We start from the raw sequence: 23,642 nt of genomic DNA on the forward strand, positions 1-23,642 counted from the left end.
CCTAATATCTACTACTATGATAGACATACAAATAATAAATTGTTTAAATAATTATATTTGTTGAATTGAATTAATTTATTATTACCTCAATTTTAGTGCAAAGTGACAAAAATTGAAAATTGCAGAAATAACCGCAACTATCTAGCATTACTATAGGATACGATAGTTATTAACAATAATAATTTCATAAAACAATTGTTTGTTAATTTTTGTTAATTATTACTTCGCACTAAGAGAGAAGTGTACAAAAACGTGAACGTTCCAGAAAACCCCGCATATTTCTGGCATTATTCTAAGAGAATATTGTTATAAATAATACACTGTTTAAACAATTCTTTTTTTAACCCTAATTGATTCTCCTCGAGCGCTAAATGTAAATTTGAAAGCAACTTGAAAAATTCAGAAAGAAATTCGCCTTTTCAACTATATTCTAAGATAATATTGCTACAAAAAATAATAAATTATTAAAAAAATTTATTTAAGCATCTAATTATCAATATAAAATAATACTTGACGTATTTTAAACAATTTTTATTAAAAGAACCGACAAAAAATCATAATTATAGCGCCAAAACTCCGAAAACCCAATTTTTCACTTATGGGGTCTTTTTGGGTCCCTGTAAAACAGACTAATGGGGTTGAAATTAAAAAATTAATTTTTGATTCGAATTCAATGGCTAATCTTGAACATAAATGTTGCGAGTCAACTCAATAACCTAATATTTACGATTTCGAAAATAATAACAAAGATAATTATTTAAACAATTTATTATTAAATTTTATGATATTCTCTTTAAATAGTGCTAGAAAGTTGCGCTTTTCTGAAATATTTAACATTTTGTCTATTTTTCACTCAGAGCATGATAATAATTAATACAATTTAACAAACTTAATTGTTTAAATAATTTATTATTGTTTATAACTATTTTCTCTTATATAATTGCTAGAAAGTAGCAATTCCTTCTGAAATTATAACTTTGCTTTAACTTATCATTTACGAACAAATAATAAATAAATATTAAAGTGAATCATGTTTCAAACAATCTCTTCCTTTTTGTGTATATATGTATATGTTTCTGAAATAAAACAGATATTTGCAATATACTTTAATTTTTCTATATGGATCATATTAAATGTAAATTTTTGTTGAAGTAGTTATGGCGAGATCCTTTTTTCTTTGAATGATTATTATTACTATTATTTATTATTATTTGTTCCTAATTAAAAACTCATTGAATTCTATGACTTTTTAATGCAACTTTCCATCATTACTTTAATAAAAGAAGATAGTTATAAATAATAGTAAATTTCTTAAACAAATATGTTAACATTGCATTAATTATTGTCTTTAACTAAGTAAAAAGTGGACAAAAAAGTAAAAAATTTAAGAAAAAAACTACAACGATCTACCATTACTATAGAAACAGATAATAATAAAAAATAATAATTTGTAACATGTTATAAATAATAATAATTTGGTTTAGAAAATTATTCAAAACAATTACTTTAAACAATTATTATAAATTGAAAGAAGTTTTAAAAATTCGAAAAAACCGTAATTTTCTGACTGTTTTCCATGCGGAAAATGATGTAAACAATAATAAATTGTTTTAAAAAATTATTTATACATCTAATTACCAATAGAAAGTATAATACTTTATGTATTAAAAATAATTTGTATTTTAAAAATCGAGATAAAATTATAATTATAGCGCTAATAACTCGCAAAAATTAAATTTTGTACTTTATGGGGTTCATTTAGGAGCCTAGAAAACAGACTGATAATGGGGTTGAAATTTAAAAATAATTTTTGTTTCGTATTTTTTTGAATAATTGCAAAAAGAAATGTTGAGCTTCAGTTCAATTAATTGAACATTGACGTTTCTGACTAAAATTTACAAAAACGTCTTTTTTCATAGAAAAAATAAAATTTTTTAAAATGTTATACTTCATGGGGCTTGCGAAAAATATAAAATCATCCTGTGTTAGCTCCTGATGATAGGCAACCAATTGTTCACACCTGGAATGTTTTCTACGCAATGTTCGCCTGATAAGGGTTTATTTTACTTACCAACAATCGGTAAGTTCTCGACAGTAGACCTTTCTAAATTTAGATGCAAAAAACGAAACTTTGCACTGTATCTGTAGCATAGTTGTAGTCATTTTCTACTCTCTGAAGTCTGACAGTGCATTTAGCAATATTAAGTGGAGTGTTTGTTTCTCGTGGGTGGAAAGAAAAGAATTTTCTCAAAGATTGCGATTCGATCCAGGGGTGCGACGGTATACGACCGTGAGTGATATTAGGATCTTGAAACGTCAAACTCTCAGAGAAGCTGTCAAACAAGGAAGCGAGCGAAGAGCAAAAAGATAATAATGTTCATCTCATTGACGTCAGTGAAATGACACGCTAAGTTTTCGGCGAAGACAAGGCTATTGCATATTTACTAAATTGCTCGTCAGATATCTCCGAATCCGAGGTCAGATATAACCTCAAACTTGAAGGGACGATAAACCTTGAACAATTTTCGCAGTATACCTGCGTGGCTATCGATCACGTTGCAGGTTATTCAGTCGGTTTCGCAGAAATAATTCGCGAGTCTACTGATTGTCTAGTGTGATCATGTTTTATTTCCGCGGCGAAGAAAGTTTCAGTGAAAATTAGGCCCGACCTTGTAATTGTGAAGATTTATGAAAAGTGTTTTTAAAGTGCTGCAAAATGAGTTCTGTTTGGAAAAGACTGCAGAGGGTGAACAAAAGAGCTGCCAAGTTCCAATTCACTGTCTCCTATCACGAGTTGACCCTTGAAACCACAACTAGATGGTGAGTGATTTTAATTTCTGATGTTATTTATCAGATTCTTGCGTAGTCGAGGAATTAACCTCTTTACCTCGTACGATTTTTTATTTTTTGATCATTTGTTTTATTGATATATTGTAACAGTATTTTGTTTTTATAGACAAAATTAATTGAAATTAATGTTTAAATCTTATGTTAGTCTGTAAATAATTTATGATGCCCTGTAATGATTTAAGATTTTTTGAGATAAAACAAGATCAAATCTAAAAATGAGGGTTGCTACAGAGTCAGGGAATTTATTATAAACTGAACTTGAATTGGATTTTATTATTTTGTCGCAAATTCAACAAATTGAATAAAAAGTCATTCTTTTTGGTTAAAAACTCGTATTTTTTGGTTGAATTCAACTGCTTTTTGGTTTAAAATTCAAATCTTTTTGGATTGAAATATCAAAAATTAGATTAAAGTGGAACTACTTTGTTTGAATTTTATTTTTTAAATTGATTATTCGTCATTGTAGTAGAAATACCTTTTTTTTAATTTAACTATTTATTTGAAAATAATCTAGTTTTGTTGAAAAATAATTTTTTAAATGAAAATTACACTATTCGGTGTTTGGTTGAAAATGTATCTTCTTCAGATGAAAATTCAAATATTTGGTTAAAAATTCTTCCTTTGTCTATAATATTAATCTTGCTGGTGATTAATTTATCTTTTTGCTTAAAACCAATTTTTTACATTCGATAATTTTTTTTTTAACTGCGATTTTAACTATTTCCTTTTTTATTCAAAATTAATTTTTGAATAGAAAATTAATCCTTTCAGTTAAAAATTCATCTGTTTCGTTAAAAATTAATTTTCCTAATTGAAAATTAAATTTTTTCCCAAATTCGTATTTTCGTTCAAAAGTAATCTCAATAATTGAAACTTCATTAATTTAGTTTAAAATTAATTTATTTTGTTCGAAAGTCATGCAAATTTGTTACAGTCATTCTTTTTGATTTAAAATTCGTATTTTTTTTTAATTCAACTGTTATTGGTTTAAAAGTGAATTTTTTAAAATTGAAATATCAACTATGAGATTTTTCGTTGAACTACTTTGTTAAAAATTAATTTTTGTTAATTCATCATTTTAGTTGAAAACCCCTTTTTTTGTTCAAAATTGAACTATTTTATTGATAATTATATTTTGCTTTAAAATTTATTTTTTTTTAACTGAAAATGTAACTATTTCTTGTTTGGTGAAAATGTATGTTCTTAGTTTGAAAATTTAACTATTTGGTTGTAAATTCCTGTGTTTTGTTGAAAATGCATCTTTTATGGTAGATTATTAATCTTCTAAACATTGAAATATTTGGGTGAAAATTCAGGTCTTTTTTATTAATCTTGCAAATTTATCTTTTTGGTTTAAATCCATTTCTTTGATTAAAATTTTTTTTTAATTTAAAATGTCGCCGTTCTATTTTCAATTAAAGATTTATCTTTTTTGATAGAAATTAATCTTCTTGGTTAAATATTTATTTATTTGATCTTTTTGGTAGAAAAATAATCTCATTAATTGAAACTTCATCTATTTGGCCACAAACTCATTTCTTTCATTGAAAATTTAACTATTTGATTGAAAATTAATCTTGTTGGCTGAGCAATAATCATTTTAGTGAAAAATTCGTTTTTAGATAGTCATCATAATGAGATGTTATCAATTTTGTTTAGTTGAAAATTAATTTTTTTTTTCTGAAAATGTAACTATTTCGTTTTTGCTTTAAAGTATATATTTTTTAGTTAAAAATTAATTTCTTTGGTTGAAAACTCATATTCTTGGGGTTGAAGCATAAATCATTTTGGTAGAAAATTCCTACTTTTGTAATGAAAATTCAACTTTTTGGTTAAGAATTCATATTTGCGGGTTGATTTTGGTATAGATTTTTTTTCTTTATGGACTTCATCTTGGTTAAATTGCACCTCTTTTTAAAAGTTTGTCTTTTTGGTTTAAAGATTAGTTTGCTTTGGTTGAGGATTCATCTAATTTGTTGAAAAATCATCTCCGGTTGAAACTTCGTTTTTTTTGCTTTGTTTGAAAATTAACTTTTTAAACTGGAATTTTTAATATTTAAAATGAAGATTCATCAATTTAGTTGAAAGTCCATCTCTCTAGTTGAATATTTAAAAGGAAATTTATAAACAAAAATTATTTTGCATTAAATTACTGATCTCCTAGGTATAAGGTTGTTTTTATACATAAAAGAAAAATGTAGAACGGTAATGGAAAATGAAAATATGTTCAGGGAATGTCAAGCAATTTCGAAATTTGGATTTTGTAGCAACCCTGAAAAATGTATAATGTATAATATATTAAAACAAAATTAGAAAAATTAATTACTATTATTATTTGACTAGGAAACCAAATAAATTGAGTGTGGTATGGACAAGGCGTAGTCGTAGGGTAAGTTCGGATCCTGTAGAATGGGAACCGAGTCTAAGCAATCCATTAAGAGGTGCTGTTTCCTGGCCAGTGCCAGACAATCATACAGTTTCTGTAACATTGTTCAAAGACCCCAGAACTCATGAATTAGAAGACAAGGACTGGACCTTCGTAATCGAAGATGTAATTATACAAATTTCTTCTCCGTACAGTGAAGAATTCTAAAACTTGAAGCGTTTAGAAAAATAGAACATACAAACCACTTTTATCAGGGTGGCCGCACGCCAGGGAAAATCTGGAATTCGGAGAAAAGTCAAGATTGAAAAAATGGCAAAAGTCAGGAAATACCTGTAAGAATTATTTAAAGTAACTGCAAAATAATAATAACAGCTGCCACATCGTCAATTTTAGTAACTTTTTAGTAATTTAAAAAAATGAAAAGATCACTTTAGTTACTTTCTTTTCAATAAATGAACCCAAGGCTTAACCCTTATTAAATTAAAGTCTATATAAATTTCGGAATTTTCCTGATTAAAAATATATGTATTTTAGGGCATTTTAAAATATTACAAGAATTTCCAAGTCTTTTACCAACTTTCAAGGGATTTCTAAGGATTATATTAATTTCCTAGAATTTCTGAAATTATGGAGTGATTTTGCAGCACCTATAAGGTTTTAGAATTTTTTAACAGATTTAATGTGGTTTTACAAGATTTCTGAGGATTTAAAGGGATTTCCAAAGATTTCAAAGAATCTTAAAAGTTTTAGGATATTTTTAAAGATTCCAAGGAATTCTCAAGAGTTTTACAAATTTTCAAAGAGTTTCAAAAGATTTTAAACGATTTTAAAGAGCTTTAAAAAATTGCAAAGGATTTTAAGATTTTATTGCATTTAAAAAAATTCCAAAGAATTTTCGGGAGCTTTAATTACTCTGAAATAACTTAAAAAGATTAAAAATATTAATTTATATTTGATTAAATTTGAAGGAATCTTTAAAAGCTTTAAAAAATTCGAAGGATTAACAATATTCTAGGGTATTTAAAATTATTCGAAGGTAATTTGAGGAGCTTTACAAAATTTGAAAAGATTCTGAAGGATTTTAAATATCTTAGAGGTTTTTAATACATTTCAATATTTTCAAGTGTTTCCAAAGCATTTGATAGATTATTTGGTATTTTTAAAAATCCCAAGGAATTTTCATTATTTGAAATATTTTCTTTTTTTTAAATTCTATGGAATCTTCATGAGCTCAAAAAATTTCGAGTGATTTCAAAATATTGTAAAGGATTTTAAATATTTTAGGGTAGTTTATACGGGTTAAAGGGATTTTCAAATAATGCCAGTAATTTAAAGTATTGTCAAAGGATTTTAAGGTATTTCAAAAGATTTTAATAATATAAAGTGCGTCCAACGGATTTAAAGATTTTAGAGTATTAAAAAAATTCCAAGGAATTTTCAAGAGCTTTTAAAAGTTTCATGGGGTTTATAAAAGATTTTAAAGAATTACAAATTTCTTATATAATTTTACATGAATTTCAATAATTTAAAGTGAATCAAAGAATTTTTAAAGATTTTGGCGTATTTTTAAAAATTCTAAGGAATTTGTAAGAGATTTAAAAAGTTTCAAAAGATCTAAAATATTTTAGTTTTTTGTTAAATTCTAAGGAATTTTCAGTTGATTTCTGTAATTTAATGGGATTTCAAAAGATAACAAATATTTTAGGGCATTTCAAATTATTCCAAGGTATTTTTAAAAAGTTTCAAATCATTTCATAATATTTAATAAATTGGAAATATTTTTGGGGAATTTAAAAGATTTTACTGAAGCAAATGGAATTTTTTTATCGTAAAAAATTATTTCTTTCAAATTAAACTTGAATTGTTTTGAAGTTTTTGGAATCGAAATCGTTTAAATTTGTAGCCACTTTTTTGGGTTAGGAATTAGTCTCTTTTTCGGTTTAAGCAGGTCACTTTCTCACTTTTTTCAAGAAAATTGGGCTATGGCAGCCCTGAGAATAAGAAATAAAAATTTATCATTCCAAACTTAATTTTTTTTATTCTGTTTATGAAAGATTTTTTTTAAATTGTACAATATTAGAATTCTAGTCTTTAAATATTAATGGTGCGGTAAAGTGCAAAATTACGTTAAGGAAAAATCAGGCAATTTTGAAAATGAAGATCTGCGGCCACTCTGCATAGTGGGCTTGTATTGAGTTCACCCCAAAAGGGCTCTCTCGTTTTTTTATGAAATAATTTCAGTGATACTTCATGAATATTTTGAATCGAAAAAAAAATAAAAATCGCTTGGAAGGATTTTTCAAGCAACTTAACGTTTAATGTTTTTATTTGTTGGTTATTATGTATATTTTTGTAAGCATAACTCCAAAGTCGTACATTCGTAGCTTAAAAACTAGTTTGGCATAAATAAGTAACGGAACGTTAATCATTGTTGAACATTCGGGATCCATTACAGTTTTGGAAAAAGGGTGAAAAATATCTTTCTTTATCAATTTTCAAATATTTCTTCACTTTAGAATAAAGCTCAAAAATGTATCGAATATAGTTTATGAGAAAAATTTCCTTCGGGAATTTATATTTTATTGACAAATTTGTTTTAAAAAATCATTTTTAGTTTTTGTGATCTTACTATTTTAACTATTTTTTGAAACTTTTTTTATAATTAATATTTTTATTTAAAAATTTAACTAGAACAGTTGAATATTCCATCGTTTTAATTAAAAATTCATCCCCCTTGGTTGAACTTTAATTTTATTAAATAAAAATTCATCTTTTCAACTTTTGGTTAACAATTTATCCTTTTTAGTTGAAAAATCGTGTATTTTGTTGAAAATTCAATTATTCTAGTTGAAGATTCATAATTTTATTTGAAAATTCATCTTTTTGGTTTAAAATTCAACTATTCCAGTTAAAAAGTTATCATTTTGCTTTATAATGTAACTATTTCTTTGAAAATTATTTTTTTTGTTCAAAATTAGTTTTTTTGGTTAACTGAAAATGTAACTACTAATCCAATGAAATATTTCTCCGTGAACATTAATTTTTGTAACTAAAAATTTAACTATTTAATTTTTGGTAGTAAAATTATTATTATTTTTTTTACATTTCTATTTTTTGGTAGAAATTAATATTCTTGGCTGAACATTCATCTTTTTAGTTAAAAATTCATCACTTTGGTGAAAAATTAATTTTTTAAACTAAATTATCCAATTCTTTGGTTGAAAAATGATGTTTTTCGTCGAAAACTCGTCTTTTTTGTGGAAGTTAGTCTTCTTGTTCGAAAATTTATCTTTTTTGTTTGAATTTCAACTATTCAATTTGAAGATTGATCATTTTAATTGAAAATTCGTCACTTTGTTTGAAAATTGAACTATTTTTGTGGAAATTTGTTTCTTTAAACTGAAAATGTAACTGCTATTCCAATTCAATAACCCATCATTTTAGTTGTCCATTAATTTTTTTAACTGAAAATTTAACATTTCAATGTTTCATTGACAATTTATTTTTTTTTAGTTAAAAATTCGTGTATTTGGTTGAAAATTCGTCGTTTTTGGTAGAAATTATTCTTCTTGGTTGAAAATTAATTTTGTTGTTGAAATTTCAACCATTCTAGATGAAGATTCATAATTTTAGTTAAAAATTCATCAGTTCGATTGCCATTTTGTCTTTGTTTAGTTGAAAATTCCACTATTCCGATTAAAACTTATGTATTTTGTTTGAAAAATCCTATTTTTTGTAGAGAATTAATCTTCCAATTTTTCATTTTGAAATTAAAACCACCTGGTTAAAAGAAAAACTATTTTTTTTTAATTCATTACTTTGGTTGCAAATTTTTTTTTGTGTGGAAAACTAAATTTTTTAACTGAAAATTCATTCTTCCATATTTGATTGAAAACTGACTTTTTTAAGTTGAAAATTCAGTTATTTGGTTGAAAATTAATCTGGTTTAATTGAAAATTCAACTGTTTGATTGAGAATTCACGTATTTTTGTGTAAAGTCGTCTTTTTTGTAGAAAATTAATCATTTTGGTCAATATTTCAACTACTTACTTAAAAGTTCATCTATCATGCAATATTTTTGCGTGAAAAATTAGGAATTTGAATCCCAAGAAACTGAAAAATCAGCATTTATAATAAATTCGTGAAACTAGAAAACGTATTCCGAGTCGACTGTTTAAAAAAATGTGTAATATTTTAATGTCTCCATACTATGAAAAATTATACCTAAAAAAACGGAATATACCTGGAAAAAAAATGGAATTGTCAGTTATTTTTTTCCAGGATTTGAGTTGATACCCTAGATATATTTTATTTTTCTTAAATTTCCTTTTTCTTAAGTCTGAAACTAATATTCTGACTTTGAATTCAAATCGCGCAGGAAATTATGCTATTTCAGAAGAACTAAAACTAATTTTTTTACCAATTTTTCAGAAAAATATAAATTCCCCAGACTGTACTTCCTAAACTATACGAGATAAAAAATTATTATTTTTGGTTGTACGAATTACAAATATTATGCTCTGAAGTAAAAAAAATATTGTTTAAACTGAAAAAACAACGTTTTAATGTGTCCCGGATGTTCAAACATATTGAATATTTCGCTGATTTTCTTTTATGCCAAATTACATATTTTAAATTAAAAAAACACCACTTTGAAGTTATTTTTACGACAATATACATAATTACCTGAAAATGAAAAAATAAAAGTTAAGCTTATTCAACAATCGTGAGGCCATACGGAATTTTTGGGTTGTGCTCAATTAAAAATTTATCAACTCGCTATTGATTCTTACTCTTTCAATAGATTCTACTTACTCGGTTCAATTAGACTTTTATTACAATGAACCGTTTGTCTGCAAACAGGTCTCACACACAGGCAAGCGTCGTCATGTCGCTGTCGCAAATATAAATATGAAAAAATATGCGTCGCTTGAATCTAGTCAACAACAACTTAAATTCGATTTAAAACCTACCTCGAAAAAAATCGTCAGTGCATCCATAGAATGCACATTATCGTGTGTTTTCCTGAGAGAGGGCAAAGCCACGTAAGAATTTATTTGATAAAATAATTTTCATGCATTTTGTGATTATAAAATCAAAACATTATATGCTAGAAATCTTGATTGTGAAGATTAAATTTTTAATTTGTAAACCCAGGGACGAAGACATGCAGAGTATGGCTAGTTTAATGTCGGTGAATAATAATAGTGACATAGCACCTCTCGACGATTTTGACAACGAGGATATTCCTGAAGATGTTGAGGAAGTCACTATTAAAAACATAGACGAGATTTTGGACATTTCTGCTCAATTAGAACTAATGACGCATAGTCTTACTGGAAGCGAACTACCTAGTACTCCCATAAGTGGTTTGTAATTTGTATCTTATCTTATAAAATTTGACATTTTCTTTCTTTTCTGAATACTGAATAGCAGTGATAGAAAAGAAGTCATGACGTCAGCTCAGAAATTTCGGTCGGAGACCTCGGGCTAGTGACCTATTTCACAACCGGGCAAAATAATAGATAGAGGAGAGAGAACTTGCAAAAATACTCGGTGGAAGTATGTTGTGCAAATACTCTCGAAAATATACTCAGCATTTAAGCTCGAAAAGAGCATTTATAGAGCATTTTAAAGAGAATTTAAAACATCGGTTGTTTTAACAAATATATCATAATTACTTATACTTTTTTGAATTACAAAGTTGCTACATATCAGGTAATTCCCGAAAATCAGGAAATGTCAGGGAAAGCCTGATAGAGTTAGGGAATTTAAAAAAATCTAAAGTTGAACTTAATTTTATTATTATCGCTAAAAATCGCAAATATTTGGTTGAAAATTAATCTATTTTGGTTGAATATTTAAACTATTTTGTTGAAAATCCTTTTTTTTTAATTCAACTATTTTTGGTATACAATTTAAATCCTTTTTAGTTGACAAACCTTGTTTTTTGTTCTAAATTTAATTATTTTGTTGAAAATTAGGTTTTCTAATTAAAATTTAAATATTTTTTTCTGAAAATTTAACTCGTATATGCTTGTTTCAAACTTTATATTCTTCAGTAGAAAATTCGAATTTGTGGGATAATATTTAAACTTCTTGGTGACTAATTCCTCTTTTTCGTTCAAAATGTATGCACTTTGTTAAAAATTCGTCTATTTTATCAGAAAATACATCTTATTTGTTGAAAATAGATGATTTGGCTTGAAAATGAATTTTTTTCTGATTTCGAATTAATTTTTTAAATTAAAAATTCAACTGTTCCATTTTTGGTCGAAAATGTATCTTTTTTGATAGAGATTTAATCTTCTTGGTTGCAAATTTACTTTTATTTTATTCAAAATTAAGTTTTTTACTGAAACTTTAATTATGCTATTTTTAGTTGTAAGTGTATCGGTTTTAGGTGAAAATTTAACTATTTGTCGAAAATCCATCTTGTTTGGTAGAAGAGTTCTCTAATTAGTTATCTTCTTCTTTTTGGTTAAAAATTAATTTATGCGCTTGAAAATTTAGGGTTTTTTTTCTTAAATTCGTTTCTTTTTTTTGGCTGAAAATTTATTTTATTAACTAAAAATTTAATTATTTTATTGTGTGTAGAAAAAATAATATTTTTAGTTCAAAATTCATGTAGTATTTGGTCACAAATTAAAATGTTAAAATTAAAATTAAAAAAAATATATACCAAAAATTCGGTTTTGTTTTTATAGAAAATTCATCTTTTGGGTTGAAAATTCCACTATTTGGTCAAAAATTCATCACTGTGATAAAAAATGTCTTTGTCTGAAAATTTGTTTCTTTTTAGTTGAAAATTATTTTTTTAATTGTAGATGTAACTATTTTATTTTTGCTTGAAAATTTATATTTTAGTTGAAAATAATTAATTTGGCTGAAAACTATTTTTTGTTTTGTTTAAAATTTACTTTTCTAATTACAAATTGAACTATTCTATTTAGGCTTGGTTTGTAAATTTATCTTTTTTAGTTGAAAATTTATATATTTGAAACTGTATCTTTTTTAGCAGAAAAATGATCGTTTTGATTTAAAATTAAATTATTTTGTCCACAATTCATTTTTTTTTTTTTGAAAATTGATTGTTTCAACTGAAAATTTAATTATCATATTTTTGGTTAAAAAATCATCTTTTTTGATGAAAAAAAAAACTATTTTGTTGAAAATTCGTTTTTTTTTTTTGGTTGAACATTTATTTTTCTAACATTTTAACAATTTTAATTTTGTTTGAAAAACGATCTTTTTTAGATGAAAATTCATGTGCTTTGTTGAAAAGGACAATCTAATTGTCAAATTGTGAATGTTAAAAATATGAAAATATAAAAAATATACGTCGATTTTTACCTGTTGTTTAATTTTTTTTAAAATTGTTACCCTCCTGTTCAGCAAATGGTTTAAATTGAAACGATTTCCAATTTAATGTTTTTAGTTTGAAGTATATATAAAATTGTTAGATATAAAATTTAAATTTCTGAAAGGTACATTCAAATATTAAAAATGGGTCAGCTTTAAATTAATAAGCCTAATAATTGAGCTTCGTTATAAACTGAAACCTTCAAAATGATATAATCAAATTTTGGTTCAAATTGCAAGGGACAATTTTGAATATAAAGCGTTCAATTTCAAATAATTTTTAGAATGAAAAACTTAAAAGGTTTTTGAAATTGTTCAATTTCCAATTGAAAGTCTTTAAAGTTATTCATAAGTTATTCAGTGTCAAATTAAAAGTCTTGACGGTTAAACCGTTTTCAGTGTTTATATGCTCAATGCTAAATTTGATTTTCTTTCCTGTTTGAAAACCTCGAAATTAAACTTGCTAAATTTTGATAGCTAATTATTTTTGTTTAAAAATACCAAATCTAGGTGCAGTACAACAACAGAACATAAGATAAAAAAAAGAACCAAAAATTCAATTTTGTGATTTTAACATGTTAAAAAAAGACTTAGAAAAAAAGAAAGGAAGGAGATTTGAAATATGCCTTGTCTTTCTTTCTTTCCTTTTTTTTTAAATTTTCCTTTATTCTGAATTTAATTCCTTAAAATGTAGTGATTTTTGTCGAAAATAATCGATTTCATGTAAAAACCGCCAATTTAATCTGAAACTGTTAAAAAATGGAAAATCTTGTTTCGAACTAGTGTATCAATTTTTGTTTAAAAAATGTCATTTTCTTGTCAAATGAAATCCTAAAAATGTGAGTAATTAAAAAGATTTTATTTAATCGCGCAAGAGTATTGAAAAACACAAATTTTTCTCAAATCGCATAAGGTTTTCTGTAATTTTTTTTAATTAAAGGGAATCATGTTCAAATTTAATTTTCCAAATTTCAAATTTAACATATAAAAAACAACTTCAAATAATGAAAACTGAAAAGACAATCAGGTTTTTAAGAAGAATTATTGCGATATTTTCGGTATATGTTACATCATTTTTTAGAGAGGAATTGTGTAACTACAACCTTAAAAGCATAATAAATTACTTCTTAATTAAAATAAACTATTAAACAAAATATCTATATAAATTAAAATCTAGAGGTTTCTTTGTGAGTATTTTTCCATCTCCATTCCATTGAATTACTCTGTTCAAAAGTCAGGGATGAATTTATTAAAGATAATATCCTGAGTCCATTATTTTCCTTTATTCTTTGCGTGTTACGATGCAAGTTCTATGAATAGAAAAGCGAATTGTGATCGATTTTCATGTTCAGAACGTGGCATGTCTCTTTTTTAGTAATTTTCCATTCCACGAACTTTTTTTAGCTATAAATAAATGTTTAATTTTTTTCAGTGGCAAGTTTGACGAAGGACGAAACGACGCCTGTAAATGATCAATACATTATTCGAGATTTAAATTTAATGGGAATTGGTAATTCGATAAAGGAAAAATCACCATCGAAAGATGAAATTATTTCAGAGAATGCGTAGGTCGAAAGTTTAAAATTTATTTACTTTTATTTCAGTCTGACTATTGAGGCTGGAATTTTAATTGTTTCATATTCCAATTCAAGCGGAGTAACAGATTTTAATTGGAATCAATGATGCATTTTAGGAAAAGGAATGAGCACAACACGTCATTAAAATTGCCGTTACGACCTTTGGATTTAAAAAAGGGCGATTCAGGTGCACCAAGATTAAAAGAAATCACACCTGGGCAGGATTTATTGGAATGGTGTAAGGAAGTCACTGCAGATTATCCAGGAGTGAAAGTCACGAATTTAACAACCTCCTGGCGCAACGGAATGGCTTTTTGCGCTGTAATTCATCGCTTCAGACCCGATCTCATGTACGTATTCCATGCGAAATTAAAAAGAAAATGAGTCAAAGTCCTCCACAGAAAAAGCGTAAAAGTTTTACGTAAATAGAAGATAAATTGGCCTTTGTTCCAATTATAGCGACTATCGCCCGTCATTTTTATTCCAGTCTGAGGCTGATAAGAATTAGCATAATATGAAAAATAATTTATGTCTGAAGCAAAATCTTTCGCTATAGTTTTTTGTTTGTTTGTTTTGTAACTGAAAACTTCCAAGGTATAAATATCTCGCTTTGTTGGTCTTGAAAATTTCTGATTTTTAAATAAATATGCAGGGCTGTCTCAGGCAGCTTTTAGTCACTTTTTTCAAGCCACTTATTAATCTGTCTAGATTCCCCTTTTTAAAGAATTCCCCATTTTTTCCTATTTTCAAGAAACTGCAATTTTTTATGTTTTTTTCTGCTTAAAGGCGAACTGAATTAAAAGAACCCAATAAGAAAAGCCAACAACTTTTGGTTGAAAGTTAATTCTTTTTATTTATAATCTAATTCCATTTATATTCTCATTTCGGGATTAAAAGTCCAATTTTTTCTTTAAAAAATTGACTTTCTAGCTTGAAAACTCAATTTTGTTGTTAAAAATTCATCTCTTATGGTAGAAAATTCCTCGTTTTTGATTGAAAATTAAACTATTTGATTGCAATTCATCTGTCTTGGTTGAAAAAAAAGTTTGATAAAAATTCCTCTTTTGATGAAATTTCATCTCTTTTGATAGAAAAATGTTCTTTTTCGTCTAAAAATGCAACCATTTAAGTGAATATTAATACTCTTTGTTGGTTGAGGATTCAGCTATTTTGTTAAAAATTATTATTTGTTCGAGATTATTAATTTAGTTACAAAAAAATGTCTGGTTAAAAATTAAACTACTTTTTTTCTTTTTTTGTTGAAAATTATTATTATTTTTTTTTTACTGAAAATTTAAGTCTTCCATTTTTGATTGATTATTGATCTTTTTTAGTAGAAAGTTTAACTATTTGGTTGAAAATTTATATATTTTGTTGACTTTTTTTGTTGTAAAAAATTAATCTTTTTAGTTGAAAATTTAACTATTTGTTTGAAAATTTATTTATTTGATTGAAAATTTTTGTGTTCTGCCAGAAATGTCATTTTTTGGTTATAAATACAACTATTTGGTTGAAAATTAATAATCTGCTTTGGTTGAAGATTAAACTATTTTGTGAATATTCGTCTTTTTTATTGAAATGTTAACTAATACATTTTTCGTCCACAATTTATATTTATTGGTTAAAAATTGAATTACTTTATTAAAAACTAATTTTTTTTTGGTTCAAGGTTCATTTTAGTAGAAAATTCACCTTTTTGTGAGAGAATTTAACTTTTTGGTTGAAAATTCGTATTTTCGTGATTGACAATGAATTTTTTTTAACTGAAAATTTAACTTTCCCATTTTTGATTGAAAATTGGTCTTTTTCTTCTGGAATCTTCAACTATTTCACTGAAAATTTATGTATTTTGTTGAAAATTTGTCATTTTGTTATAAAATTTATCTTGTTGCGTAAAAGTTAATGTTTTTGGTTAAAAATTGTGTATTATTTTGAAAATGTATCTTTTTTTGGTAAGAAATTTATCGTATTGGTTAAAAAATGAATGTTTTTGGCTAAAAATACAAGTGTTTTGTTGAACATTTATCTGTTTTTGTAGAAATTTTATCTTTTTGTGTTAAAGTGCAAATCTGTTTTGATTGAGGATTAAATTTGGTTGAATATTCGTCTTTTTTAGTCTAAAACTCAACTATTTGATTGAAAATTCAACTACTTGGTTGAAAGTCGAACTACTTTGTTGACAACTAATTTTTTTAGTTGAAGATCCATCTTTTTAGTTAAAAATTCATCTCTTTGGTTGACAATTTAACTTTTCCGTTTTTAATTAAAAAGTTTTGTTTTTTTAGTAGAAACTTAAACTGTTTTATTGAAAATTCGTCTTTTTGTTAGAAAATTTATTTTTCTCATTTATATATTCTTAGTAGAAAACTCAATTATTCGGTTGAGAGTTCATGTATTTCATGGAAAATTCGTGTTTTGCAGCAAAAAATTAATCTTTTTAGTTGAAAATTTATCTTTTTGGTTAAAAATCTATCTATTTTGTTGAAATTGCAATATTTTTACTTAAAATGTTAGGAATTAAAAGTGTTTTATATTGAATTCAATGTATTACCTGCATTAATCTTATTTAAAAGAATCTAGCCTATTTCAAATGCAAAGCAACAAATAAATTTACAATGGAATTGAAATTTCAAGTGTAATTGACATTACAGACCTTGTGTGAACCATAGTCCCTTTTACTCACTTTTTAGCTTAAATTAATCACTTTTTCGACTTTTTTCCAAATAAATGAATCTTTGTCAGCCCTGTAGAGTTGGGATAAAAATAATGTGAAATACTAATAATTACAGCGAGATCGAATCCTTGTTGCCGCACGATGTGAAAGGAAATTGCAAGAGAGCGTTCGATGCTGGGGAAAATTTAGGAATTCCAAGGGTCATTGAACCTGCGGATATGGATATTTTGACTGTACCTGATAAATTGGCTGTGATGACTTATTTGTACCAGTTGAGAGCTCATTTCACAGGCCATGAATTAGAGGTAATAAAAAAGTTTCTTAAAATTTTAGCTTAATTGAGACCTCACAGATGGTTGTGCTCTTTTTAAAATAGCCTTCCACCAAAAAGTGGGAAGAAAATATGAATTTAAGTCCAGGGTGTCCGCGGGGCCGGAAAATCGGGAAATATTTCAAATAAAAATAAAATAAAAAATATTTCAAATTAAATAATTTGAATTTTATTTGTTTGATAAAATAGCTTTAAATTGTTAAAATTTCAAAAAGCTTTTAAACTTTTAACGTTACAATTTTTATTGTTCTTTTTAGAAACTGCTTAATTCGTAGACGAAATTGTTAAATTTTTATGTATAAATAATAATTGAATACTTATTATTTGTAGAAAAAATTTGAGTAATTTGAAGAGATATTTAGAAGTTTTGAAGAGATACCATTTTTTCCCCCAAAATCTTCCAGGGTCTTTTTTGAAAATTTTGAAAATCTCTTAAAATAATGTTCAATTTGCCTAGGAATACTAGGAAAATGTTTTTATTCTTTTGGAGCCTATCGCAATTCTTAAAAAGCTTCTAAATTTCTTGTTTTTAAATCTGCAAATATCAACATTTTATTTTAAATTAGGTTGTGTGTATTTGCACCGAAATTTTGGTAAGAATAGTCCAATTTTGTCGGTACACATACTTCGATTAAATTATATGAAATCATTTCAAAAAATTCAATTCATTTAAAAAATTATTTAGAATTTCTGGAAAAATTTCAAAAATAATTTTAAATTTAAAGAAATTTAAAACAACTGCTAGATTTCTCAAGATTTTCAAATAAAACTTTCATATAATTTCATGATATATAATATAAAAGAAGGCCGTGTGGCTACCTGTACCGAAATTTCGGTAAAAACAACCAGTTTTTTTGGAACTAATAGCGGGAGCTGAAAACAGGGATATTTGTACCGAAATTTCAGTAAAAATAACAGGATTTTTTCTGTACATGTAGATACTTCTTTTAAATAAATCAGCAGAACTGTTTTTTTTACTTTTTCCAACATTTTTGTTTAAACTTTAATTATTTTGCACCATGCAAGCAAAACTCTTCACAATAATAATGATGATAAAGGGCCATTTATAAATTACGTAACAGATTTTTTGCCAATTTTTACTCCTCCTATCCTCCATGTAATCACTATGCTACGTAATTTTTCTAAATATTTTCAGTCGAAAAATATTCATTAACAACTTAATTAACAAAAACAAATGGTGAAAAAACTCTGTTTTTATGGATATTTTTTTAAATTACACTAAAATGTTTTAAATTCCTTAAAATCTTTGGAAATACCTTGAAGTATTTGAAAACCGCTTTGAATATTTGAAATCCTCTGAAATCTCTTAATTTTTATAAATAAATTGTTTGAAATTTCATAAAAATATGTATTATAAAATCCCTTGAAATTTCTGGAAGTTTCGTAAACCTGAAAATTCCTTGGAATCTTTCAAGATACCCTTAAATCTTAAAACTTCTTTGAAATCTCTTAGAATTCTTGAAACCTACTAAAATTGCTTGGAATATTTGAAAATCTCTTCAAATTTATAAAATCCTCTATTTTTGCGAAAAACATTTTTTTATTTTCATTAAAATATTGTAAAATATCTTGAAATCTCGTAAAATTGCGTCTCCGTTGAAATTCCTGTAAATTCTTTAAAATATGTGAAAATCTTGAAAATATTCTGAAATTCCTTGGAAACTTTCACAATATCCTAAAGTCTTTAAAATTCTTTAAAGTCTTTCAAACTTTAAAAAATCTCTGGAAGTACTTTGAAATATTTGTAAATCTCTTCAAATTTAGTGAAGTTAAAGGAAAACTGATGATATTCCTCAAAATTCCTTGAATTTTTTTCAATCTTTTGAAACTTTCTTGGCCATCTTTAAAATATCCTAAAATATTACCAATCCTGTGAAATCTTTTCAAAATTTCTTTAAATTAAAAAGAAAAATTTTAATTCCGTTGAGTTTTGTAAAATATCCTAAAATTTCTCAAATCCTTTGAAATGTATTTAAATTTCTTAAAAATCCTTTAAAATATTTAGAAATCTTGAAAATAATACTCTGAAATTCCTTGGGAACTTTCTAAATATCCTAGTCTTTTAAATTTTCTATAATACTTGGAAATGCCTTAAAATACTTAAAAATCTCTTTAAATTCAGTTAAGTTAAATGAAATCTGATGATATTCTTTCAAATTTCTTGACTTTTTTCAAACTCTTGACACTTCCTTGGAATCCTTCAAAATATCCCAAAATATTCCCAATCCTCTGAAATGTTTTGGAATCCCTTTAAATAAAAAAAAACTCACGAAAATTCCGTTGAATCTCTTAAATGACTCTAAAATTGGTTGAATCCTTTGCAACCTGATGAAATTCCTTGAAATATTTGAAATTTCTTCAAATCTTTGAAATCCCTCAGTTGTTGTGAATAGATTCTTCGAAATTTCATTAAAATATTATAAAATCCCGTGAAAGTACATCAAATATGATAATCTACTATGAAACATAAACTCTGTTAAATCCTTTCAGATCCTGAAAATTAGAAGACTCATTAAAATACCTTATTCACATTCTTACAGGCAGAAAATCTTCGGAAAGCTTAGAAAATCCTATGAGATCTGTTAAAGTTTTATAAAAATCCTTTTAAATATTTGGAAATCCTTTGAAATCCATTAAAATCTTATCAAATATATTATCTTAACCCGATAAACTTAAAAAAATATTGAATGATTTGCGGGTAGTAGTAATTTCAAAAATTGTGAAAAGACTGTTTTTGTGAATATTTTTTTTTACACGATCGATTTACCTTGAAATATTTGAGGAATTTAAAAAATATTTGAAATAATTTGATATCCCTCAATTCTTGTGATTAAGTTCTCTAAAATTTCATTAAAATAATATAAAATTCCGTGAACTTACATAAAATCTAATGACACTCCTTGAAATATTTGAAAAGATTTGAAATTATAAACCAAGTAGTTATAACTTATATAAAATCCTTTGAGACCCTGAAAAATTCAGTAAAATTACTTATATTAATCATATAAAATTACTGTTATGTTATTCATTAAAAAATGTGTATTAAATTAGGTTTTATATAAATTTCAAGAAAAACATTTAAATTTGCACTACTTTTTAAATATCTCCTTACAAAAATTGACAAAATAACTTTATCCTGACTCACTTTATAGATAAATTTAGATAGCTTTCCACTTATTTAAGATGAAAAATGTCAACTCTCATATAATTAATTTATCACTTCATTCTGTGATTATAGATAAGTTTGGAAAGTATAAATATATAATTTTTTTTCTTGATATAAATTTTGTGTATGTATATTTTTAGAATTCTCAATACTATATGTTGGTTTGGGACAAATTACAAAAAAAAGTCGGGGAAAACTTGTGGTTTGGTAAGCATCAAGAAAACCCCGAGATTTTTAAATTGTCTTGATCACCAAATACTCTGCTTATTTTTATATAATTTTTTCATCCCCTAAAATCCTTTTTTTCACGTCAGAGACTGTGAGGCCTCTTAAATTTAATGACCATATAATTAATTTTGATAGCTGATCGAATAATGAAATTGATTTAGGTACACCAAATCGGTAAAACGACAGACGAGTCCTCCTACATGATTGGTCGATTCAATACAGATAATAAAGCAGACGTGAGCGTACAGCTTTTTGGACAAGAAATTGTTAATTTGCGCAAAAAGGAGCAGATCGAGCAAAGAAACAACAAATCGGATAGCGGAAGGTGGTACGAAAATAGAAAAGTTTTAAATTAAAAATCTGATAAAATAAGATCTCTTGCAGTTTTTTGTATTCTCGATTAATTTTTTTATTTTTTTTTTTTGCTTTCCCAAAGGTCAAATCCGTTCGATTATAAGAAGGATGACATCAATATCGAATCCTTGAAAAGTAGGTTACACTTGAGTTTGAATTCGGATAACCAGGATCATGAAAATAGCAAAGACAAGTCACCATCGAGTGTGAAAGATGTCAAGGATATAATTCTTGCAAGTTCGAAAAGTATTCTGGGAAAAGTCCTTTCACCAACGAAAGAAAAATTCGCTGCCAGAGAAAAGGTAATTTCCTTTTTTTCTTTGTTCTTTACATTTCAGATTTTTGGCGGCACTTAATATTTATTTTAATTTTTTAATCAGGCCTGAGATTGTCCAAAAATAAGTGGGTAAATTCTGAATTATGGATAAGCGGGTTTTATTTTCTTTAAGAACTGATATTGCTTTGTTATTTATTATTAATACTGTTATATTATTAATAATATTTGATATTTTAAGAAACACCTAAATAAATTAATTAACACAAAAAACTGAGATCGAAGAAAGAAACGAAAGCGATTTTCGTGAAAAATTTCAAACTACCCTTACGAAAAAATATGATAGGAAAGTTAGTATTGGCCTATAGTAGTTTTCCTATAATGAATTTTTTATATTTTTTTTTCGCGATTATAGAAAATTTATGATATAAAATTATTCGAAATATTTTTTAGCCTATTTAAATCTTTGAAATCTGTTAAAATTCGTCAAAAATCCTTGAAATATTTTAACTGCTTTTGAATTCCTTTGAAATCTGTGAAATATTTTGAAACCATTTTAAATCCATTGAAAATAAACAAATTTAATTTACTCCCTAAAGTGCTCTATAAATCCATTGAAATTTGTAAAACCTCCTATCAAATCCCCAAAATTTCTAGAAAATCATTTTGATTTTTTGAAGCCTTTAGAAACCCTACCAAATGCTTTGGTATCCCTTAATATTCTTTAGAAATTTTTTGAAGTCCTTTAATACCTTAAAATCCCTTAAAATGTTTTCAAACGCTGAGGATTCCTTGGATCTTTATTTCATTTCATTTATTTCCCAAATTGTTCTAGAAATCCTTTAGAATTGAGCTCAAAATCATTTAAAAACCCTACCAAATTCTTTGAAGTCCCTTGAAATGTTCGAAATCTCTTGAAATTCTTCAAAATTAGTTAAAATAGCTTAAAATCTTTTAAAATACCATAAATCTTTTGAAATAAATTGAGGTCCTTTAATATCCCTTAAATTTTGTGAAATTCTTTGAACTTTCTTGAAATTATAATAAATTATCTTTAAAATTTTTTTAAAATACCTATAAATATTAACAACTCCTTCATATCCCTTAAAATGGTTAAAATCCGTGAAAATCCCTTGAAATAAATTTTTGTTACATAAAGTTGTTCAGGAAATCCTTAAAATTCTTTAAAATTTATTGAAATCCTTGAAAATCATAATAATCCATTCAGATAAATAAAAATCATTTGAAATCCCTTAAATGTAAAATAAGTTAAATTTATTTGTTAAATTTATGTATTAAAATTCTCTAAAAAACAGACCGTTAAAATCCCTAGAAATCTTTGAGATTGGAGATTCAATCAAATCTTGCAAATCTTGAAAATTACTTAAAATGCTATAAAATCCCTTCAAAACTATTTAATAGATAGGAATTTCATTAAGTTTCATCTCATTTAATTTATTTCCCAAAGTTATCTAGAAATTCCTCAAAATCGAACTTAAAATATTTGGAAATCCTGAAAAAATCTGTGAAATCCCAGAAATTTTTTGAAATATCTTAAAATTGTTTGGAATTCATTAAAATGACTTTAAATAAGTCCCGTAAATACTTTGAAATCGTATGAAATCACCTCATTAAAATTCTCTGAAAAAGCGCTTAAATAATTTGAAATCTTAGAAAACCCTCGAAATATTTTTAATTCTTAAAGAATCTATCAAATCCTTTAAATCTTGTGAAGTTCCTTAAATACCTTAAAATCCCTTTAAATGTTTAGAATCGCTAGGAATTCCTTGGAATGCCATTTCATTTGCTTCTTAAAGTTCTTTAGTAATCTTCAAAAAAATCTTTGAAATCTATTGAAATTCCTTGAAATACCTGGAATTGTTTGGAAATATTTAAATCCTCTAAATCCTCTAAAATCTCATGAAATGTTTAGAAATTCCTTGAAGTGCCTTGACATTTTTTTATATCTTTTGAAATCCAGTAGAGTTCCTGGAAATCTTTAGAAAACTTAAAAATCGATTTCAAATAGTAGGTATAAATAATTAGAAATCCCTGGAATAGCGATTAAATTCAATGAATTAATTAAAGTTTTCTTTTTAAATACGTTAAAATCCCTAAAAATCTTTTTAAATTTGAAATCTTTGGAGATTTAATAAAATCCTTTAAATTTGGTCTATTCTCTTGAAAAATCTTGAAGTGTTTGAAATCTTTTAAAATACATCAATCTTTATTTGTAAAAATCCATTAAAATAAGTAAAAATCGTTTGAAATGCCTTAATTACAAATTAAATTCAACCTATTCATTAAAGTTCTTTAAAAAATGCCCTCGAATCCCTAAAAATCTTGGAAACTCTCGAAATATTTTTGATTTTTGAAAAATCAATAAAATCCCTTAAACTTTGTAAAATTCCTTGCAATA

General features: G+C 25.8%; 1 protein-coding gene across 5 annotated transcripts in view; it reads left to right on the plus strand.

Moving 5' to 3' along the window:
- The first annotated feature begins 2,173 nt into the window (after positions 1–2,173).
- LOC117169043 (EH domain-binding protein 1) overlaps positions 2,174–23,642 on the plus strand; it is a 40,738-nt gene continuing 19,269 nt past the window's right edge. For 4 of the 5 annotated variants that reach the window (XM_033355126.1, XM_033355129.1, XM_033355130.1 and 1 more), the window contains exons 1-9: positions 2,174–2,820; positions 5,194–5,401; positions 10,100–10,281; positions 10,394–10,605; positions 14,031–14,163; positions 14,292–14,525; positions 16,965–17,154; positions 20,757–20,923; positions 21,032–21,251. In XM_033355126.1, the coding sequence (XP_033211017.1) occupies positions 2,717–2,820; positions 5,194–5,401; positions 10,100–10,281; positions 10,394–10,605; positions 14,031–14,163; positions 14,292–14,525; positions 16,965–17,154; positions 20,757–20,923; positions 21,032–21,251 (1,650 nt within the window). In that variant the 5' untranslated portion in view covers positions 2,174–2,716. The remainder of the gene's footprint in view (positions 2,821–5,193; positions 5,402–10,099; positions 10,282–10,393; positions 10,606–14,030; positions 14,164–14,291; positions 14,526–16,964; positions 17,155–20,756; positions 20,924–21,031; positions 21,252–23,642) is intronic. The other variant, XM_033355128.1, reaches the window with a different exon arrangement.

Source organism: Belonocnema kinseyi, chromosome 3 (genome assembly GCF_010883055.1).
Source record: "Belonocnema kinseyi isolate 2016_QV_RU_SX_M_011 chromosome 3, B_treatae_v1, whole genome shotgun sequence".
Taxonomy (NCBI): Eukaryota; Metazoa; Arthropoda; class Insecta; order Hymenoptera; family Cynipidae; genus Belonocnema; species Belonocnema kinseyi.